Here is a 19,855-nt window from a genome sequence, read left to right on the forward strand (position 1 = left end):
CTGGAAAGTGGGGGATACTCTTCACTTTACCCCATTTTGGCTTATGAAAGGTTTCATAGGAACGCTCCGTTTTGGATCCTAGGGGCAACCTGTACCCCCATAGACAGCTGAGGCCCAAAGACAGCAGGGAATTCCCTGACGTCACACAGCAGGGATAGAAGCCAGGTTTCTGATTGTCTGCGCTGAGGTCCTCCTACATTTCCAGCTCTACCTCCTCTAGGGATCCAAGAGGCAGGAAGGAGGCCTCATGGGGCGCCGGGGTGGCTCAGTCATTAGGCATCTGCCTTCAGCTCGGGTTGTGATCTCAGCATTCTGGGATCGAGCCCCTCATTGGGCTCCCTGCTCGGTGGGAAGCCTGCTTCTCCCTCTCCCACTCCCCTGCTGGTGTTCCCTCTCTCGCTGCCTCTCTCTCTCTGTGAAATAAAGAAATAAAATCTTAAAAAAAAGGGGGGGGGGAGGAAAAAAAGAAAAAGAAAAAAAGAAAAGGAAGGAGGCCTCAGACTGGAGGGAGCACAGGGCCAGGGCCCCTCTCCCTGCCATCTCCCATCATCCCCCTGCCTCAAGGACCCTCCCATCTCTCCCACAGTCCCTGTTTCAAGGGGCTCCTCTCCCGCATTGCCCCTATGCCACGGCCCCATCTCCTGAAATCCCCCTGATTCAAAGCTCCCACACCCCACTCAGAGGGCCACTCCCCACATATCCTTGCTCTGGACGCCACTGTCCACAGCCCACGCTGTTCAACACTTCTTATAAAGAAACCCCACTGGCTCTCCTCACAAAAGCCAAACCCAAATTTCCCAAGGTTGGCTGTGGGAGGAGGTCTCCCACTCTCTGCTCCCCAAGATTCATCTCCCTCTCGGTGGCTCTTCTGCTCACCTCTGCTGCCCCCATTGCTTTGAACTCAGGTGCGGCTCCCGCATTAACGCTCTGGGCTAATCGTGCACTCACAGTCCTCCTTTGATTTCCTGAAACTAGCCAGACCCCAGTGGGAAGCCTCAACAAGATTCTACTAAAGGCCTGCGGCTGACAAAGGGGAAATAAACAGTAACGAGCCAATCTGATCTTCAAAGTATGGCTCATTCCTCTTCAGCTTGGGACCTCCCCGACACAGGGGGCCTCCCTGTCTATTGCTCTACCAGCCCCATTGGCAGGGGCCGTCTCCCCCGGCTCATGGGAATGCCCTCCATCAGGCCTCAAAGCCCAAGCCAAAAGGGACGTGGGTCTCAGAAGACAGCTGGGGTTGACAGTAACCTGGAAATTCTACCTGGGTATTCTTCAGTCCCACCCAGCCCTGAAACTTCCGTCGCTGTAAGGGAGCCCAGGCTTCCCAATACTTCCACACACATTTCCTGAGGCTCTTCCGTGCACCCCTTTAGAACTCCGGCCATTTACCCACAACTCACTCAGGGGCCGGGGTGAAGACCGAGAGGGAGCCACGGCTGTGGGAACTAGGGAAAAGAAAGGCCCATGCCTCAGACACCAGCCACGCCTTGGGACATCCAAGGGGCCAGCAGCTCCTAATGTTACTGTGAAATTTAGGAAGGCAGGGGGCACCTGGCTGGCTCTGTTGGCAGAACATGGGACTCTTGATCTCAGGGTCATGAGTTCGAGCCCCACACTCAGTATGCAGCTTACTTAAAATAATTTATAAGAAGGTTTAACTCTAGATATAATCAAAACATTCATGATAATGTAGTGGCAATAACATCAACTACCATTTATTGGAATGTACCAAGTAACAAGACTTGCGAGCACTGTACGTGGGCCATTTAACCGAATCATTTTAACCCCATGAGTGAGTGTGGCACTCTCAGGATCTCCACTGTCCCAATAATGACACTGAGGTTGGGGAGGTCATCACAGCCTAGATTTTCATCTCTGACTCCAGAATCCCAGCTTTTTCAGTTGTAACAACTCCCCTCTTTCAAAAATTCTCAAACCTGGGGGCGCCTGAGTGGCCCAGTCTGTTAAGCGTCTGATTCTTGATTTCAGCTCAGATCATGATCTCGGGGGTCCTGAGATGGAGCCCTGCATGGGGCTCTGCACTGGGCATAGAGCCTGCTTCAGATTCTCTTTTTCTCTCTCCCTCTGCCCCCCCCCAATAAATAAATAAATAAATAAATAAATTCTCAACCCTTTCCCACCTCTCTTCTTATGGGGGGGTGGTGGTATCCCAACGTCCCTAGTCATCCCTGGGAGCTCAAGGGTTGTTGGGGGAGCTTTGCTCTCCACCTCAGATACCCCCTCCAGCAACCATGGCCCCGTCACTAGTCTCTGCCTCCAGAAAGGAACAGATTCCCACGAATGATGCACAGTCTCGCCATTCAAAATGCGGTCCATGGACCAGCAGCATCTAGGAACTTGTTAGGGGGCGCCTGGGTGGCGCAGTCATTAAGCGACTGCCTTCGGCTCAGGGCGTGATGCCGGAGTCCTGGGATAGAGCCCCACATCAGGCTCCTCCGCTAGGAGCCTGCTTCTTCCTCTCCCACTCCCCCTGCTTGTATTCCCTCTCTCGCTGGCTGTCTCTCTTTCTCTGTCAAATAAATAAATAAAATCTTAAAAAAAAAAAAAAGGAACTTGTTAGAAACGCAGATTAATGGGCCCCACCCCGGATCTGCGGAGTCATTATATCTGAGTAGTTTTATCGAGCCCTAGTTTTTTATGCACCCTGGAGTCAGGACGACAGTTCTCCACGAGCCCCATTGTACCCTGCAGGGAAGGGAGTACACGACGCCTGCTTCGACCTTTAGATCTCCCATGACACCTCGAGTCCAGACTAGCCACGTTCCCCGACACCACACGCCCCGCTTCTGAAACTACAATTCCCACAATACCCAGAGGCGCTTAGCGTCGCTTTACGCGACTGCGTCTCCCAAGGTGTTAGGCGAGCCAGACCCTCCCTAACATCCTGAGGACTACAACTCCCACAGTGCTCGGCGGCAGAACCGCAGCCCCCGGCCGATCCCGAACGCCGCCACGTCGGCTCCGCTGGGTGGGGCCGGGCTCGGGCGGGGCTGCCGGGGTCTGTAGGGCCCCGGGCTCGTTACAGCGGTTCTACCCCTCAGGACGGAGACATGGCGGCAGAGAAGGACCAGCAGAAGGATGCCGAGCCGGAAGGGCTGAGCGCCACGTGAGCAAGCCGGCTCTAGCCGCCCCCCCCGACCGAAACCGGGGAGCACTGGCCCTCCGCCCCCTACTCCTTCGGGTCCCAGGAATCCGGGCCCCAGACACTGGAGTCAGGACCCCTGGTCTCCAATTCGAGGACTCTGCAGTCTGGACCCTCCGCCCCGTCCTGCTCTGCGATTCAGGAGTCCTGGACCCTTCCCCCACTAGGGCCCCGGAGTCCAGTCCCCCTCGGCCCCCTTCTTGCTCGGGGGTGGGGGGTGGGGGTCCGGGCTCCATCCCGGTCTACCGCTGATCCGGGGCCGTCCACCAGGACCCTGCTGCCGAAACTGATCCCATCCGGCGCGGGCCGTGAGTGGCTGGAGCGGCGCCGCGCGACCATCCGGCCCTGGAGCTCCTTCGTGGACCAGCGGCGCTTCTCGCGGCCCCGCAATCTGGGCGAGCTGTGCCAGCGCCTCGTACGCAACGTGGAGTACTACCAGAGCAACTATGTGTTCGTGTTCCTGGGCCTCATCCTGTACTGTGTGTGAGTGCCTTACCCGCTCCGCACTCTACCCCACCCGCCAGGCCGCGCCCCCACCGGAGAGCCCTGCCCCCACTAGTCGGCCCCGCCCCCACGGGACGGCTCCGCGGGACCTTTTCACCCAAGGGCCGGCCCCTACTGCCCCATCAGCCTGGCCGGGACACAGCGTGACCAGATGTGACCTGGTCTTGCCTGGCCTCAAGGACGTAGCCTGCTATCCATCGGCGTAGGCAGTCAGGGGCCCCCTGGCTGGCTCATTCCCAGCTCCCTGACCGGTGCCTCCCTACCCTTCTCCAGGGTGACGTCCCCCATGCTGCTGGTGGCTCTGGCTGTCTTCTTTGGCGCTTGTTACATCCTCTATCTGCGCACGTTGCAGTCCAAGTTTGTGCTTTTTGGTGAGAAATCCCCTGTCCAGACGGTTCCCTGATCCTTCAAATCCTGGTCTTGGAACGCAAGCCTTAGACCCCAAACCCCAGTCTGCCCAAGCATAGTTTACACTAGATCCCCCTAACTCGATCCATTAAAACCTCAGGCATCTGGTGATGCGCACACCCAGTCTCAGACCCCCCAGTTGGTATTTCTCAAAGCTAGAGATACCCCAGAACCTACTCCTCACCTGTGTCCTGTCCTTTAAACCTACTTTTCCTCGCCTCCGTTCTCCCTCGTCTCTGCAGAAAGCATCAGTTGCAGGTACCCACACTGGACACCAGATGGCGACCTTACACTGGCCTAGATCTGTGCCCCTGTCCTTTCCCGCTTCCTGGGGTGGGGCCAGAAAGATCTTGAAACTATTCCAAGAGGGAAGCTGCGGTTTGTGGCTCCTGTGGCCCTAGGCACCACTGGGAGGAAAGAGGGGCCTGAGTCTCCACCCAGAGGAAGTTCAAGGTTCAGAGTGGCAATATGGAAGAGCTGGGATCAAACCGGAAGACCTAAGTCAGAGTCCTTCAGAGGCTTGCCCGTTCTGTCCGTGACAGGGGTGGGCTGGCATCTGAGGGGCATGCCAGGCAGGCACAGGGCATGGAGGGAGCGCCTGGAGCACAGCCACCAGGCATGCAGACCCGATCCTCCGGTCTGCCCCAAGAAGCCAGAAATCTGTATTACTTGTGAAATCACTCAGTTAATCCAACAGCCGCAAATCAGATTCTTGGGGAACATGGTGGAGACTCAAAAACGCATCCACAGATCAGACTTGGCCATTGGGTGGCCAGTTTGAGACCTCTGGTCTATGTGAGTGCAGATGGGAGGAGGAGAGCCATAGTTTGGGGGAGTGGGAGGCGGGGAGCTTCCTAGCAGAAGTGGGGCTGAAGGGCAGTGAGCATGGTTGGAGGGGGTGTTCTGGTAAGGAAGCTGCGCTCTGTTCGGGTGGGCGGTGGGAACATCAGAGAAGTAGCTGAGGCCAGGGCTTGGGGGGCCTTGGCATGAGGAGTTTGGACGATCCTGAGGCTCCTGGAGCTTGTGACCCCAGACTGTCGGTGGGGCGTCAGGGCTTACTCGGGGAGAGGGCATGAGTGTTAGAACAGCTGCCCCAATGCCATCTGCCCCCCAGGCCGAGAGGTAAGCCCAGCCCATCAGTATGCTCTGGCTGGGGGTGTCTCCTTTCCCTTCTTCTGGCTGGCCGGCGCGGGTTCTGCCGTCTTCTGGGTCCTGGGTGAGTATGGGCTCTGGGTGGGTGGCGGGGAGCAGGGGAGGGAGCATGGCCCTGACCTGTCCATCTCCCTGCAGGAGCCACCCTCGTGGTCATTGGCTCCCACGCCGCCTTCCACCAGACGGAGGCTGTGGACGGGGAAGAGCTGCAGATGGAGGCTGTGTGAGGCGTATGCGGCCCCTCGGGCCTCCTGAGTCAGCCACCTCGTCCCTGCTCACCCCTGCCCCGCACGGCCCCGCAGGCCTGGCCAGAGGCCGCCTTCCCATCCCAAGCCTGGGGAGGGATTCCAGCCGTGGAAATAAAACTGTTACAGTGGTCAGTCAGCAGATACTCTCCCGGGGTCTTCTGTGGGCCTGGGCAGGGGCATGGGCAGACTGCAGAGACCAAGATAGAGGGGTCCTCTGGATGGGGGGAATTCAATGAGCAAGATAAATCACTAAAAAGGAGAGGATGGGGCATCTGGGTGGCTCAGCCAGTGAAGGGCCCGGCCCGACTCTTGATCTCAGCTCCGGTCTTCATCTCAGGGTCCTGAGTTCAAGCCCCGGGGTTGGGCTCCACACTGGGCGTGGAGCCTACTTTAAATAAATAAAAATAAATAAGTAAGTAAACAAATAAATAAATACTTTAAAAAATACATGATAGGGGCGCCTGGGTGGCACAGCGGTTGAGCGTCTGCCTTCGGCTCAGGGCGTGATCCCAGCGTTATGGGATCGAGCCCCACATCAGGCTCCTCCACTATGAGCCTGCTTCTTCCTCTCCCACTCCCCCTGCTTGTGTTCCCTCTCTCGCTGGCTGTCTCTCTCTCTGTCAAATAAATAAATAAAATCTTAAAAAAAAAATACATGATAGGATGGCAAATGGTAAGTGCTGGGGGTGGGGGGAGAGTGAACTGGGGTACCCCAGACCACCCCCCGTGTTCAGTGATTTGCTAGAAGGTCTCAGTATCTGGTTGGGCCTACAGCTGTAGTTCATCATGAGAGGCTACGAAACAGAATCAGGGAAGGGAAAAGGCACATGGGGCAAAGTCAAGAGAAAGCCAGGCGCAAGCTTCCCAGGGGCCTCCCCCACCCTGGGCTCCATTCCTCCAGCGGTGAGTGTGGGGGCAGGTATGGGTGTCTGCCAGGGAGGCTCATGAGAGACTGGTGCCCGGGCTCTCTGCTGGGAGGTGGCCCCATAAGCACCCTCTGGCTAGCATGTAGGGAAATTCCAGACTCCCAGAAAGGAAGGCAGGTGTTCAGCATAAACAATGCCATTTGCACAAACAGTGTAGACACAGTGAGTCATTCTCATCGAGGACCGGGGAGAAGCCTTCTGGAATCCAAGTTCCCAAACACCAGCTAAGGGCCAACTATGCCAGCGTCCCTCTCTAAGGATGGCCTCCCATGTTAACTCTCCTGCATAGAGAAAGTTCTGGAGCTGAGGTACAGGTGAAGGAAGGCCTCCCTGAGCCCGTGCAGATGAGTGAAGGAGCAGCTGTAGCTCCTTGAGAGGAGAACGTTCTGGTCAGAGGCAGCAGCGGGGCAAAGGCGGGGAGGCTGCATCGTGCCTGGGGAGTGGGGTGAGGACGCAGCGAGGAAGCCCAGCGGCTGGAGAGGGCTAGTGGGGGAATGTGGAGGACGGACAGGCTTCGGGGAGGGCTTTGGTTCTCCCCCAAGTGACACAACCTGCTTTTCATTGTAATGTCGAGTCTGCCATGTGGGAGCACTGGCGAAAGAGGAACACGCCAGACAGAACACTAGACAGATAGGATGACAAAGCAGGGCGCCGAGCTGTGAGAAGCCACTTCAGAGGGGGCTGGTCTGGGAGTGCTCTCTGAGGAGGTGACATTTCAGTGAGCCGGGAGGGACACGGAGGCGGCCACAGGAAGAGCGGTGGGCGGGGTGGCCTAAGCCAGTCCACAGCACCAAGACCTTGCAATGCAGTCCCCTAGTCTCTCCGACCTCGCTGGTCGTCACCAAAACTCACCCACTCACCGGTCATCGAGCAGGGGCTTTACTGAGTGCCCACGGAGTGCTCTGCGTTGTTCTGGAATCCTTCTGCCTCGTGCGGCGACTTGAAACATGGCTGGCCCGAACTGAGATGTGCCATGAGTGTAAAATCCACACCAGATTTCAAAGACTTAGCAGGAAACGATGTAATGTCTCATTAATAATTCTCTCTACCGGTTATATGTTGGAAGGCTAATGTGTTGGATATACTAGGTAAGTTTATTTTTAAGGACTATTTTTTAAAGATTTTTATTAGAGAGGGAAAGCGAGCACGAGGAGGGGGAGAGGGAGAAACAGGCTCCCCGCTGAGCAGGGAGCCCGATGCAGGACTTGATCCCAGAACCCTGGGATCATGGCCTGAGCTGAAGGCAGACGCTTAACCAACTGAGCCACCCAGACGCCCTTATTTATTTATTGGGGGGGGCACCGAGGGTGAGGGGGAGAGAATCTCCAGCAGACTCCCTGCTGAGTGAGGAGCCCCCAACCCTGAGATTATGACCTGAGCCGAAATCAAGAGTTGGACACTTAATGGACTGAGCCGCCCAGGTGCCCTGTAGGTAAATTTATTATTACCACTTTTTTTTTTTTTACTATTTCATTTATGTATTTGACAGAGAGAGCAAGAGCAGGGGGAGCGGCAGAGGGAGAGGGAGAAGCAGACTCGCCACGGAGCAGGGAGCCCAACGTGGGGCTCGATCCCAGGACCCTGGGATCACGACCTGAGCTGAAGGCGGATGCTTAACCAACTGAGCCTCCCAGGCACCCCTATTGTGTCCACTTTTTTCTTCACTTTTTAAAATGTGATTAAGTAGAAAATATAAAGTGACACTATGCCTCATACCCTGAGTCTACTGGACACGCTGGCTGGCATGCTGGAGAAACAGAAGCCCCGTGAATAGATGAGCCCCTGCCCTCTCCGGGCTCAAATTCAGTGGGAGAGGCCCTCGATACACAAACCAAACAGCCAGCAAAGAGAAAACTCAAAGCAATAAGCTCGTGAAACCAATAAAAATGGGACTGGGTGAGGCTAGAGAATCGTGGAAGGAGAGGGCTCACTCAGAATAGCAGGCAGGGCCTTGCTGGGACAAGGAGATTGCTCCTTGGAAGTCTGGGGGAAGAGTACTCCAGCCAGAGAGAACAGCAAGTGCAAAGGCCCTGGGGTGGGACCTTCTCAGTGACAACGCAGCATTTGTGACTGTGTGAAGGGAGTGAAGAGAACAGCTATAGGAGATGATGGAGGGGAGGAGGTTGGAACCAGATCTCACAGGACCTGCAAGCCGTTGAGAAGGTCTTTGGATTTTAGTTTAAGGTAATGTGGACTATGGAATGGTTTTGAACAGTGGGGGTCAGGGCCAGGTGTGAATTTTAGAAATATTGCTTTGGGACTGTGTATGGGGATGGGCTAAAGGGAATGGGGCCAGGAAGGATGAGGCAGGGACATGGAGTAGAGAGGACGGACAGGGAAGACAAATTCAGAACAAGTAGCTTAGTGACTGATGTGCGTGGGAACTGGGAGGGGGCAGGCAAGGATGAGCCCCAGGCTTCGGTTTCCAGCAAGACCAGAAGACCAGGGGGCCTGGGCAGCTGGGTCCACATTGGTCCCAGTCACCAGGAGCGCACTTCCAGAGGCTGCCACCAGAGGGCGGAAAAGTGCTTCCTGCGGACCTTCTCCAGGGAGGGCGCCAGAGCCCGACTTCTGGGGGATAAAACCTGGGACCCCAGGGCCCAGGCAGGTCCCTGCATCTACAAAAAGACCAGGCTCCCAATCCCACTTCTGGGGTAGTAGAGGGCGTTTTGCCCGGTGATGGAGACGCCGGTGTTCCCGGGGGAGACAGTCTTCATGCCCATAGGGTGGGTGGTCACTACGTTCAGCTTACACAGCTGAGCCAGGAAGGAATGTGGTCAGGCTGCCTTGTTCGGAGGTGAGGAGGCCAGGGGCCCAAGGACCAGGACTGAGATCACTGAGGCAAGTGGTTGGCAGCCTGGGGTTGGGAGGTTGAGAGACTCGGTCCAGAGGCTTAATCTGAGGGTGATTGACTACAGGTCCCTAATTCTGATGTTGGGTTATTGAGATGCCTCAGACCAGAAGTTTCCATGGGGGTGGTCAAGACGGGAGGCCCATCTCCTGTGCATCCCCCCTCAATGACCCTGGGTTGAGAGGTTTGTATTGGGGCAACAAAAACAAGGACTTGGTGTCTCATCAGGGGGACAAAGTTCTGGTCATCTTATTTTGGTGACGGATCCTGGGAGTCTAGTTGACTGGTTGGGAGTGACAAATTGGGGGTCTGGTTGTCGACTTCATTATTAAAGAGCCTGTGGGTCCAGGTTTGACAAGACAGGGACAAGGGATCTAGTTGTCTAGGGCAGGGGCACCTGGGTCGCTAAGTTGGTTAAGTATCCAGCTCTATTTTGGCTCAGGTCCCGATCTCAGGGTCACGAGATGGGCCCTTGTCGGGTGCCACGCTCAGTGGGGAGTCTGCTTAAGATTCTCTCTCTCCCTCTGCCCCTCCCCCTGCTCACGCTCACTCAACTATCCCTCTCTCTCTCTCTCTCTCTCAAATAAATAAATCTTTAAAAACAAAGTAGTTGTCTAGTGCAGAGTGACAGGGCCAGGGGGTGCCTACACCTCATTTTAGGTGTCATATGGGGTGTCTGGTTCTCTTATTGGGGGCGACAGTTTCCAGTTTAGGGTAACAGAAATTAAGGATCTGTTATCAGCTTTGAGGTGACAGAGACGGGTTGTCATTTGTCCAGCTTCAGGTGATAGAAAAGGGGTGTGGGTATCTAGTGGCAGATTTGGAGGCATGACGCTGGGAGTCTAGGACCCTGGTTTGGGATGGCAAGATAGGGTGTCCCCTTGGCTGGAGGTGACCTGATCGGGGTCTGTTGTCTCCTTGAAGCGGCAGAGACAGGCCACACTGTCCAGCCTGGAGCAGTAGAGCCTGGGGGTCCCGCTGTGCAACTTGGGACAACAGAGACTGTGGGGTCTCACTGGCTAGTGTGAGGTGACAGCGACCGGGGAATTGCATTTTTTAGTTTGGGGAACGTCTGCTTGTGTAGTTTGCGGTTGGGAACAAACACAATGGGTCTTGTTCTCAAATTGTAAGTGACCAATTAGGGACTCTTTTGTCTGGTTGGGAGAGACCGGGACTGGAGTTGTTCTGTCAGAGATGGGGGTCCTTGTCAAGGTCGGGGGGCTGGGGGCTGGGATTCTAAGGTCTAGTTTGGGGAGACAGATGGTCTCTAATTGCTAGGCTGAGACTCCAACGTTTTAAGGTTTGAGACACCAGGTTGAGCGTTTTATTTATTTGAGAGAGAGAGAGAGAGAGAGAGAGAGAGAGGGATAGTTGAGTGAGCGTGAGCAGGGGCAGGGGCAGAGGGAGAGAGAGAATCTTAAGCAGACTCCCCACTGAGCATGGCACCCGACTCAGGGACTAGTTTGGAGCAACAGAAATTGGGGCTCCAGTGATTCTGTCGGGGTGTCTGAGACTTGTGGTCATCTCATTTGGGATGTCAGATGCACAGGCCAATTGTCCAGTTTGGGGTTTTAGAGACCAAAGGACTGGTTATCTGTTTTGGGGTGATGACAGTGGGTTTGGGGCTTTGGCTTGGGGTAGGAGACATTGGGGAGCCACTTGACTAGTTTGAGGCAGCAGACACTACAGGTCTGGTTGCCTAGTTGGCGTGACAGACTAACTAGGGTCTATTGTTCGGCTTGGAAGGCAGAGATTAGGGACGTGGTCATGATCGCGATTTCAGAGGACTGTGAGGTTTCTTCCTGATGGGGAGACCAGACACTGGAGATCCAGATGTCTGGTTTTGGACATAAGAAGTGGGGGTTCAGGGACACCTGAGTGGCTCAGTTGGTTGAGCGTCTGACTCTTAATTTCAGCTCAGGTCATGATCTCAAGGTCATGAGACTGAGCCCCTCATTGGGCTCTGCACTCAGCGAGGAGTCTGCTTGAGATTCTCTCTCTCTCTCTCTCTGCCCCTCCCCTTACTCATGCATGCTCTCTCTCTGTCTCTCTGTAAATAAATAAAATATCTTTTTTAAGATTTTATTTATTTATTTATTTATTTATTAGAGAGAGAGAGAGTGAGAGAGGGGTGAGGGACAGATGCAGAAGCAGACTCCCCGCTGAGCAGGGAGCCCAATGTGGGGCTCGATCCCGAGACCCTGGAGACCATGACCTGAGCCAAAGGCAGATGCTTAACCGACTGAGCCACCCAGGCACCCCTAAATAAATAAAATATTTAAAAAAAGAAGAGGGGGTTCATTTGCCTAGATTGGGGTGGCAGAGAGCAGGATTCTGGGATTTAGGACCTGCCTTGGAGTGACAGAGACGGGGAACTTAGTTGTCTCATTTGGGATGGCAAAGATTAGGGATCAGTTGTGCACTTCGGGATGAAAGGACAAAGGTTCAAGGGTCTGGTTTGGGGTGAATGGGAGTTTGCACGTCTAGTTTGGCACGAGTGGAATGAGGGGTCTGTTTGTCCAGCTTCGGGCAACAGATGGACGAGAGGACGGCTCGAGGGGCTGCGGGTCCCTGTCTCTAGTTTGAGGTGATACTTCATCACTTAGCTGCTCAGCCTGGAATGACAGAGTCTAGAGGTGCTGGCGCCTTGTTTGGGGTCCAGGGTCTGGGGTCAGGCGTCTGGTACTGCAGGACAGAGAGTAGGTTCCGGGAATATTTGACAGACTGAAGGTGTGGTTGTTGTGGGGAAGAAACCAGGGTCCCAGGGACCATTTGGGTTGACAGACTCTGGAAATCTGGCTGCCTAGTTTTGTGGGACAGAGAGTAGGGTCCCTGAGGATACTTGGGGTGACAGACTGGGGTCTGGTTGTCTAGTGGTTAGTGACAACCGGGAGGTACTAAGGAGCGTTTAAGGCAAAGAGACTGGAGGTTTGGCTGTCTAGTTTTATAGGACAGAGACTGGGGTCCCAGGGTGTTTTGGGGTGACAGAGAATGGGGTCTGGTTGTCTAGTTTGCTGGGATAGTGACTGAGATCTCAGAGTATACTTGGGGTGGAAGAGATTGAGGTCTGCTTGTCTAGTTTTATGGGACAGAAGGTCATGTCCCCAGGATGTTCTGGGGTGACAAACCTGTGAAGACTGGAGGTTTGGTTGTATAGACTGGCGGGGGGAGACTGGTGCCCAGCTTGCTAACTTGTGAAGACAGAGTGACAGCCTTTGTTCACCAAATGTCACATTTGGGGTGACGGAGGCTGTAGGTCTAGTTGTCTGGATAGGGTGACAAACTGTGGCCTTATTTTCTAGTTTAGGGGGACAGTGACTGAGGCCCTATTGTCCAGTTTGGGTTGACAGTGATGGGGGTTCGGTCATCCAATTGGGGGAGATGGAGACTGGGATCAGTCGTCTAGGTTGGGGCGATGACACCAGAGGTTGAGGGCCCTGCTTTGGGGCGACACCATGGGGGAGTCAGTCTCTCAGTTCCAGGTGACAGAGACGGCCTGTCGCTGGGTCTGGGGCCGATTCGTGTGAACAACAGTTCAGTTTAGGTTCAGAGACTGTGAGCCAAGGCATCTAGCTTGGGGTGAAGAGCTGGAGTGCCCAGGATCTATCTGGGGATGATGGGATGATGGTACGGGGTAACAGGGACTAGGTAGTTTGAAGGAATTGAGATGGGGTCAGCTTGGCTCTTATGGCTGACAGTAGGAGTGCCTTGCTGGGGGTCTCAGAGACTGGCATCTACTTTGGGGTGACAGACCAGGAGCTCAGTTGTCTAGCCTAGAGAAGCACAGGGTGGGGATCTGATGGCCTGATCTGAGCTGATGCTTGGTGTTACAGACACTGTTTTCATAACAAGGGTCCAGTGCTGTTTGGGGCAGTATGACTGGTGTGGGAGCCCCGTTTCATATGACAGAGATTAGGGTCCAGGGCTCAGCGTGGGGCATTAGGCCAGGAGTCCAGCTTTGTGGGGTGTGGCCACACGGGAGGCCACTGCCTGGCTGGGGGCAGAGAATGGAGGTGTGGCTGGGGGTACACTCTCTCAGGGGTGCCCTTCTTGGTTTGTGGTGGCAGGAACTGTTGTTCTGGCCTTCTAGTTTGGGTTGCAGGGCCCAGTGTTCTGGAACCTTCCAAATGCAGCTGACTCTGAGAACGCCTGATGCCTGAGTGCTCCTGCAGTGACTGAGTCAGGGGTTTCCTGCACCCAGGTACGGGGGTCCCTGGACACATGTAGACTTCAGAGTGGGCTCTCAAGGCTGGGGTCACCTCCGCACACAAGTGTGAAGGTGACAGGCACTGGAGTAGAGGTACCAATGTGGGGAAAGTTGAGGATGGGGCCTGAATGCTAGGCTGAGGGGTCTCTGAGGCTGGGGCACAATGAGCTGTGGCGCTTTGGGAGGGGGCCTGGGAGGGGTTTGGCTGTCTTAATTGGACACAACAGGGTCTCGAGGGTCAAAATTCAGTTCAGGGGGCAAATGGTTATGGTGGTTGAGATTCATTGTTGCAGGTGAGGAAGATGGGGGACCCAGATCCCTCCTTTGGGGAGATGGGATGCTGGGTTTCAGATACTGAATTTGGGGTAACCAGAGTCCCTCCTGCCAAGTTCTGGGGGTTTGTGAGCCCATGTTCCTGATTTGGGGTGCCTAAAGCCAGGCTCGGTGTCTGTGATAGTGCGGGCTAGCATGGGGACTTCAGGGGCCTCCTGAGGCTTGCCTTGGCAATGACCGTGGGGCCTAGCTGCCTAGACCAGAAGGGACCGCCCGCCCATGGAGCTTTGCCTGTCAAGATGGGGACGAGTTAGTCTGGAGACTCAGCGGTCCCACTGAGAAGGACTGGTTTGGGGGTTGCTAAGACAAGCCATTCAGATGTCTAGTTTAGGGGTGCCCATAGGCTGCCCAGATGTTGAGGTTGGGATGACTAACTGGGAGTCCAAGTTGTGTGTGAGAGCTGGGACCCAGATGGCCAAGTTGAGCAGTGACTCCCTAGGTCACCGACTATGTCATCCAATGTCTCCCTGGGGCGAACTGTCACTGGGGTTCCTCGTACCTGGTTTAGGAGTGATGGCGTTTGGGGTGTTGTTGCCTAGTACAGGGATGTCTGAGGCTAATCAACCCAGGTACCTAGCTAGGGGTGACGGACATGGAGCCTCAGACCTGAGGAGCCTAGATGCCGGGATTAGAAGTGGCTTGAAGTGGGGATCTTGATACCTAGGTCAGGGGTGGACTAACCTTGGGGCCCAGATGCTGAGTTTAGGGTTAACCAACTAGAGGGGTTCTAATGCTTATTTCATTTTGGAGGTGCTGACACTGGGGTCCCAGCTGCCCAGGAGCTCAAGGTGTGGTGGTGAAGAGGTTGGAGGTCACTGTCCATGGGGGATCCCAAGGTTTATTTAATGATGACGGTGGCTGAATGAGCCTTGGGATCTAGTTAACAAATTTGGGGATAACTGTGGGTCTCTGATGCCACAATGGTGGGTAGTTGGTCCGAGATCCAGAAGCCTGGTCTGCGGAGTACAGGCCAGTGTGGGGCACTTTACTATGGAGGGCCACATCCCTAGTTCGGGGGGCCACTGAGTCTAGAGATACAGAGGCTTGGTTTGGGATAAATATGGGGGCCGTATCAGTATCCTGTGGCTTCAAACAGCAGAAATGTATTCTCTCGGAGTTCTGGAGGCCACAAGTCCAAAATCAAGGTGTTGGCAGGGCCATACTCCCTCTGAAGGCTCTAGGGGAAGATCCTTCCTTGTCTCATCCAGCTGCTGGTAGACACAGGCCTTCCAGGGCTTGTGACTGCCGCCCTCCTGCCTCTCTGTCCCCACATGGCCTTCTCTTCTCTCTGTGTCTTCTCTTCTGCCTCTTAATAAGGACATTCAGGGGCGCCTGGCTGGCTCAGTCAGTGGAGCGAGAGACTCTTGATCTTGGGGTTGTGACGCCCCATGTTGGGTGTGGAGACTGTTTATAAAAAAAAAATCTTAGGGGCACCTGGGTGGCTTAGTGGGTCTGACTTCGGCTTGGGTCATGATCTCGGGATCGAGCCCCGCTCAGGCTCCCCTGCTTGGCAAGGAGTCTTCTTGTTCCTCTCCCTCTGCATCCCCCTCCCCGCTCATGCTCTCTTTGTCTCTCTCTCAAATAAATAAATAAAATCTTAAAAAAAAAAAAAAGACATTCATCTTTGGATTTAGGCCCCCCCCCCAGGTAATCCAGGGTGAACTCATCTCCAGACCCTTCACCTAACCACACCTGAAAGACCCTTTTCTCAATAAGGTCACATTAGCAGGTTCTGGGGTTAGAACATGGATGTATTTGGGGGGGGGCTGCCATCAACACACTACAGGGGTGTTTGAGAGAGGCACCCCAAATTCTGAGTTTGAGTCACACTGATTATGGGGCTCCCAGAGTTTGGTTTAGGATGATCAACCTTGAGGGTCAGCTCCAGATGACTGATTTGGGGATTCTTGACTTGACTTGCCTACTTTGAAGGGTAAGAGCCTATGAGATTCTAATGGTTCGTTTAGGGTAACTGAAGTTTGGGGACCAAAGGTGTAGTTTGGGGATCACTGAGTCTCAGTGTCAGAGTCCTATCATTGGAGTGTCTGAGGTTGGGAGGCTAGCTGCTTAGATGGTGGGGTAATTTATTGAAAAGTTCCTAACCCTTATGACTGGGGGTGAGCTCTGAGGGGGGAAGCTCAGGCGTGTATTTTAAGGGCAGCTGATGCTGGGGTTCTAGATGCCAAGTTGGGAAGCCTCTGGTAGCCCCGATAGTTGTCTGAATGGCTGGTTGTTCAAATGTCTGGGTCAGGGTCACCAATGACTGGGTCCAATGCAACGTTTGGGGTGATCGTGGAGACCCGGATGACTAATGTCAGGGTGATTTGCTGGGGGGTTCCTCATCCTGGTGTAGTAGAAATGAGTCTGGGGAGCCAGACGTCTAGTGTGGGGGAGTCTTAAGGGGGCAGCCCAGATCCCAAGTTGGGATTGATTGAGTCTGGGGATCAAGATTGGAGTAGATCAATTTAGGGGTGACTGAGTCCCATTTCCTAGTTTGTGTTGAGAATGGGGGGATCACAGGCTGACGGGTGGCTGCAGCTGTGGACCCATTTGTCTAGATGGTGATTTATCTCGGGGTCCTCATGTTTGCTTAGGGTTCAGTGAGGAAGGTCTAGTTTAGGTGTACCAGCTTTGGGACCTCTGATGCCTAATTTGGGGGTACTGAGTCTGGGAGAATGAATGCATATTTTAGGGGTGAATTGTGGAGCTACTGATGCTCATTTTGGGGTGACTGAGCTAAGGCCCATCTCCTTTATCCTATCATTTTCTTGGGCTGGAGGTTTGGGGTGAATGGGGCTGGGGCCCAGGATCCTTATTTTTGGGTGTTTGGGCTGGGTTGGGGGTACAGTCCTTGGTGTTTCTGAGACCGGGTTACTATTCATAAGGCCTGGTGTGACCTGTCTCAAGGTAGAGGTCTGATCCTTCGGGTCTTCAGTCTGCATGGGAATTTCTGAAGGAGGGTGGGGGTTCTCATGCCAGGTTGTGGGTATCTAGATGCCTCCTTTTGGGGAATCTGAGCTGGCCCAGAAGTGCTAAAGACTTGGTTGCTGGCTCTGGGGTTCCCACCCCCCAGTGTTGCCCCCAAGGCTGGGCCCCTCCTGTGGATGTTCAAGGAGACAGTCCATTTTCGGGGGTCACCAATTTGGGGGTGACATGCCTGGAATACGTGGTTCCGATGGGAGCTAAGGGGGCCCGGGCGGGGTGGGGCGCTGCGGCGCAGAGCCCGGCTGCGGCCCCGGGGCTGGCTGCGGCGGGGGTTCCCGCGGGAAGCAGAGCGCGGCGGGGCAGCCGGCGGCGGGAGGGCGAGCGCCGGAGTGACAGGAGAGGAAGAAAAATGGGCCGAGAAATCAGAGTGGACGCGCGGGGGGCGCGAGTCCGGGAGCGGGCGGTGGCGGCGGCGGGCGGGGGCCGCGCCTCTGCCTCGAGGGACGCCGCCCGCGCGCCTTCCCGGGCTCCCCGCCCTGGAGGCCGGGGCCGGTGATCCGACCCTCTCCCCTAATTCCAGTCCTGTCCCCCCGCCGTTGTTCCAGTGCCCACCCTTCCCAGGGTCCGGGTCCCCTCCGCGCGTTCTGTGCGCCCCCCTCCCGAGTTCTTCCGTCCTCCAGGGAGTTCTATTTACTTTCTCCCCGTTCTGACCCACCCCACAGCCTTCTGCTCCCCCCTCCGCCTGCTTTCTAGCCGAGTCGCCCACGTTCTAAACTCTGCCTCTGCGACCTAACCCCCTTTCCCCTCTGCGTCCTGGGCCCCCTCCTCCATTTCCAACTCGGTCCCTACACTCCAACTCCCTTTTTCTTCGCCCCCTCCCCAAACCCCCCACCACCCCTTCCAAAGGTTTGAAGCGGAAATGGGGCGCGCGCGGCGGCGGCGGCGGCGGCGGGGGGAGGGGGAGGGCGGGGGCGGCGGCCAATGGAGCGGGAAGCAGGACAAATGAGGCCCGGCCCGCGCGGCCGACAGGCCCCTCCATCTTCCCATTAGCGCCTAATGGCCCCCCCGCCGCCGCCTGATGAAGATTTATCGGCCCCGGAGCCCCCGCCCCCTCCACCCCTCCGCCCCTCCGCCCCCCGCCCCCTGGCCTCCCCTCGCCCGGCCAGGCCTCCCCGCCCGCCGCCCAGACACCTGATGAAGCCGTCAGCCGGGCGGGAGGGGCTGCAGGAGCCCGACCCGGGTCTGCGGGCAGGGGTCGGACCCGGCAGCCGGCGCGAGACCGGAGGCAACGTAGAGAAAGTTCCGGAGAAGCAGAGTCAGGGACCCGGGGAGGGAGCCGAGGGAAGGGTCTGATCACCACCCCCACGCCCAGCAGTGAATCAGCCCCCAGTTCTCTGCCAGGAAGCCTGGGGAGGGCGAGGGAGTGGGGGCTCCGGCCGAGGCTGAAAGTGTCAAGGCCTTCGTGGGTCTGAGGGGGAGGATGGAGCAGGGGGTGCCCCCCCCAGTCTGGGTCCGAGAGACAAGTGGACTCCAGACATGAACTTTTGGATCCTGAGAGAGGAGAAGGTTGGGGACCAGGACTCCTAGGCCCCCGGGGAGGCAGAGGGGCCTGGGAGGCAGAGGGGGTTGGGAGCCTGGACTCCGGGGGCCTTGGCTGGGAGCTTGGCACTGGGGGGGGGGGGCTGGGTTGGGAGGCCCCTGATTGATTTCTGTTTACCGGCTGTCCCCGCGGGCGGAAGAGCGAATCGCGCCCCATCCATCAACAGGCTCGCAGCCTCCCTAATAAAAACATTTTACTCCTAAATGATCTCGAACTAATTAACTCAAAGTGTTAATTAAAGTTTGCGCAGACAGCATTGTCATCAGGGAGGGCGGTGGATCCATCTTCCTGAGAGAGAGACAGGGTTTGGGGGGGCATCTGGAGAAGAAGAGAGAGCTCCCCATCCCCCTCCCACACTGATCGGCGCCCACTGCCCATCCCCACCTGTCCTGGCGGCCTCCCCCGGCTTCTTGCTATACATCTCTGCCTCTGTGCCTGAGTTCCGTGCTGTAGCTCTCATTACCTGCCTGGGTCTCTTCCATCTCTGGCACCGTGTCAGTCTCAGTCTCTGAGTTTTTGGTTCTTTCTGTCCCTGTCTCTTGCTCTGTTGCCAGAGCACTCCCCCACGTTGATCCTACTTCCCATTCACGTGTAACCTTTATCTACGTGTCTGTGTGTGTCCTGGGGTTATGTGTGTGGACACACATGTGTCAGCATTTGCCTGCGGACATGCATATAGGTCCAAGGATACATGTATGGACGTGAGTGTCAGAGTTCGTGTGTGCACGTGTGTGCTTGAGTCCAGAGGCATGTGTGTGGACACGTGAATGGTAATGTTTGTGCGTGCACAGCTATGCATGAACCCAGGGCTGTGTGTGCATCTGGACGTGTGTGCCTAGTGCCGACAAGCAGGCTGTGGGACTCCAGCAGGGAGGCCCTGAGACAGTGAGGACCTCCGTAGGTCCCTTAGGACAGGGCCTGGGTCTCCTTCCTGTTTCCCTCCAACACAGGCAGGAAGGAGCAGATCAGCCAGTATGCTAGGTAAGGGAGCGCCCAGGTGTGAACTCGACTGTGAACTCATGCCCATGTGCAAGTGCAGCCCCTCCCTCTGCCTCTGGACAGGCCCATCCCCCCTCCCCCTCTTCCATAGCCAGCAGCCAGCCGGGCAAGGGAGCTGGGGCCAGGACAGGCCACCAGGCCATGGGCATCCGTGGGGTGGCTGGCTGGGCGGCCCCGGTGTGAGCTCATACATCAGGGCTGACAGGCTCCGAAAGCCCCGGAATTAAAACCTAAATCGAATATTGATTACCCGCTCCGGCCGTGGCGCCCACTACGGCCCCCCCCAGCTCCCCCGCGCTTGCTCCCTGCTCCCCTGCTCTCAAGCGGCACCACTGTCCTGTCTTTCTCTCTGTCTTTTTTGCCTCCTCTCTCCCCTGCTTCTCCTCACCCCAGCCCTACTTCTTCTGGTGACTTGTCTCTGTCCCCAGCAGGTGCCCTCGTGCCCCGAGACAGAGAAAGAAATACCCAGAGACTGAGAGAGTGAGAGAGAGAGAGTGAGAGACATAGTGGATGCACAGAGACACATGGATGCACGA

At 56.0% G+C, this 19,855-nt stretch overlaps 1 protein-coding gene across 1 annotated transcript; it reads left to right on the forward strand.

Annotated features, from left to right (window-relative positions):
* The first annotated feature begins 2,923 nt into the window (after positions 1-2,923).
* On the forward strand, positions 2,924-5,614 carry RABAC1 (Rab acceptor 1). The gene is made up of 5 exons (XM_045776956.2): positions 2,924-3,130; positions 3,437-3,649; positions 3,944-4,041; positions 5,193-5,294; positions 5,369-5,614. The coding sequence occupies exons 1-5, from the start codon at positions 3,075-3,077 to the stop codon at positions 5,455-5,457; spliced, it is 558 nt and encodes a 185-aa protein (XP_045632912.1). The 5' UTR covers positions 2,924-3,074; the 3' UTR covers positions 5,458-5,614.
* The last annotated feature ends 14,241 nt before the right edge of the window (positions 5,615-19,855 follow it).

The sequence above is a fragment of the Ursus americanus genome, chromosome 21, assembly GCF_024610735.1.
Source record: "Ursus americanus isolate L20-20 chromosome 21, mUrsAme1.1.p, whole genome shotgun sequence".
In the NCBI taxonomy this organism is placed as follows: Eukaryota; Metazoa; Chordata; class Mammalia; order Carnivora; family Ursidae; genus Ursus; species Ursus americanus.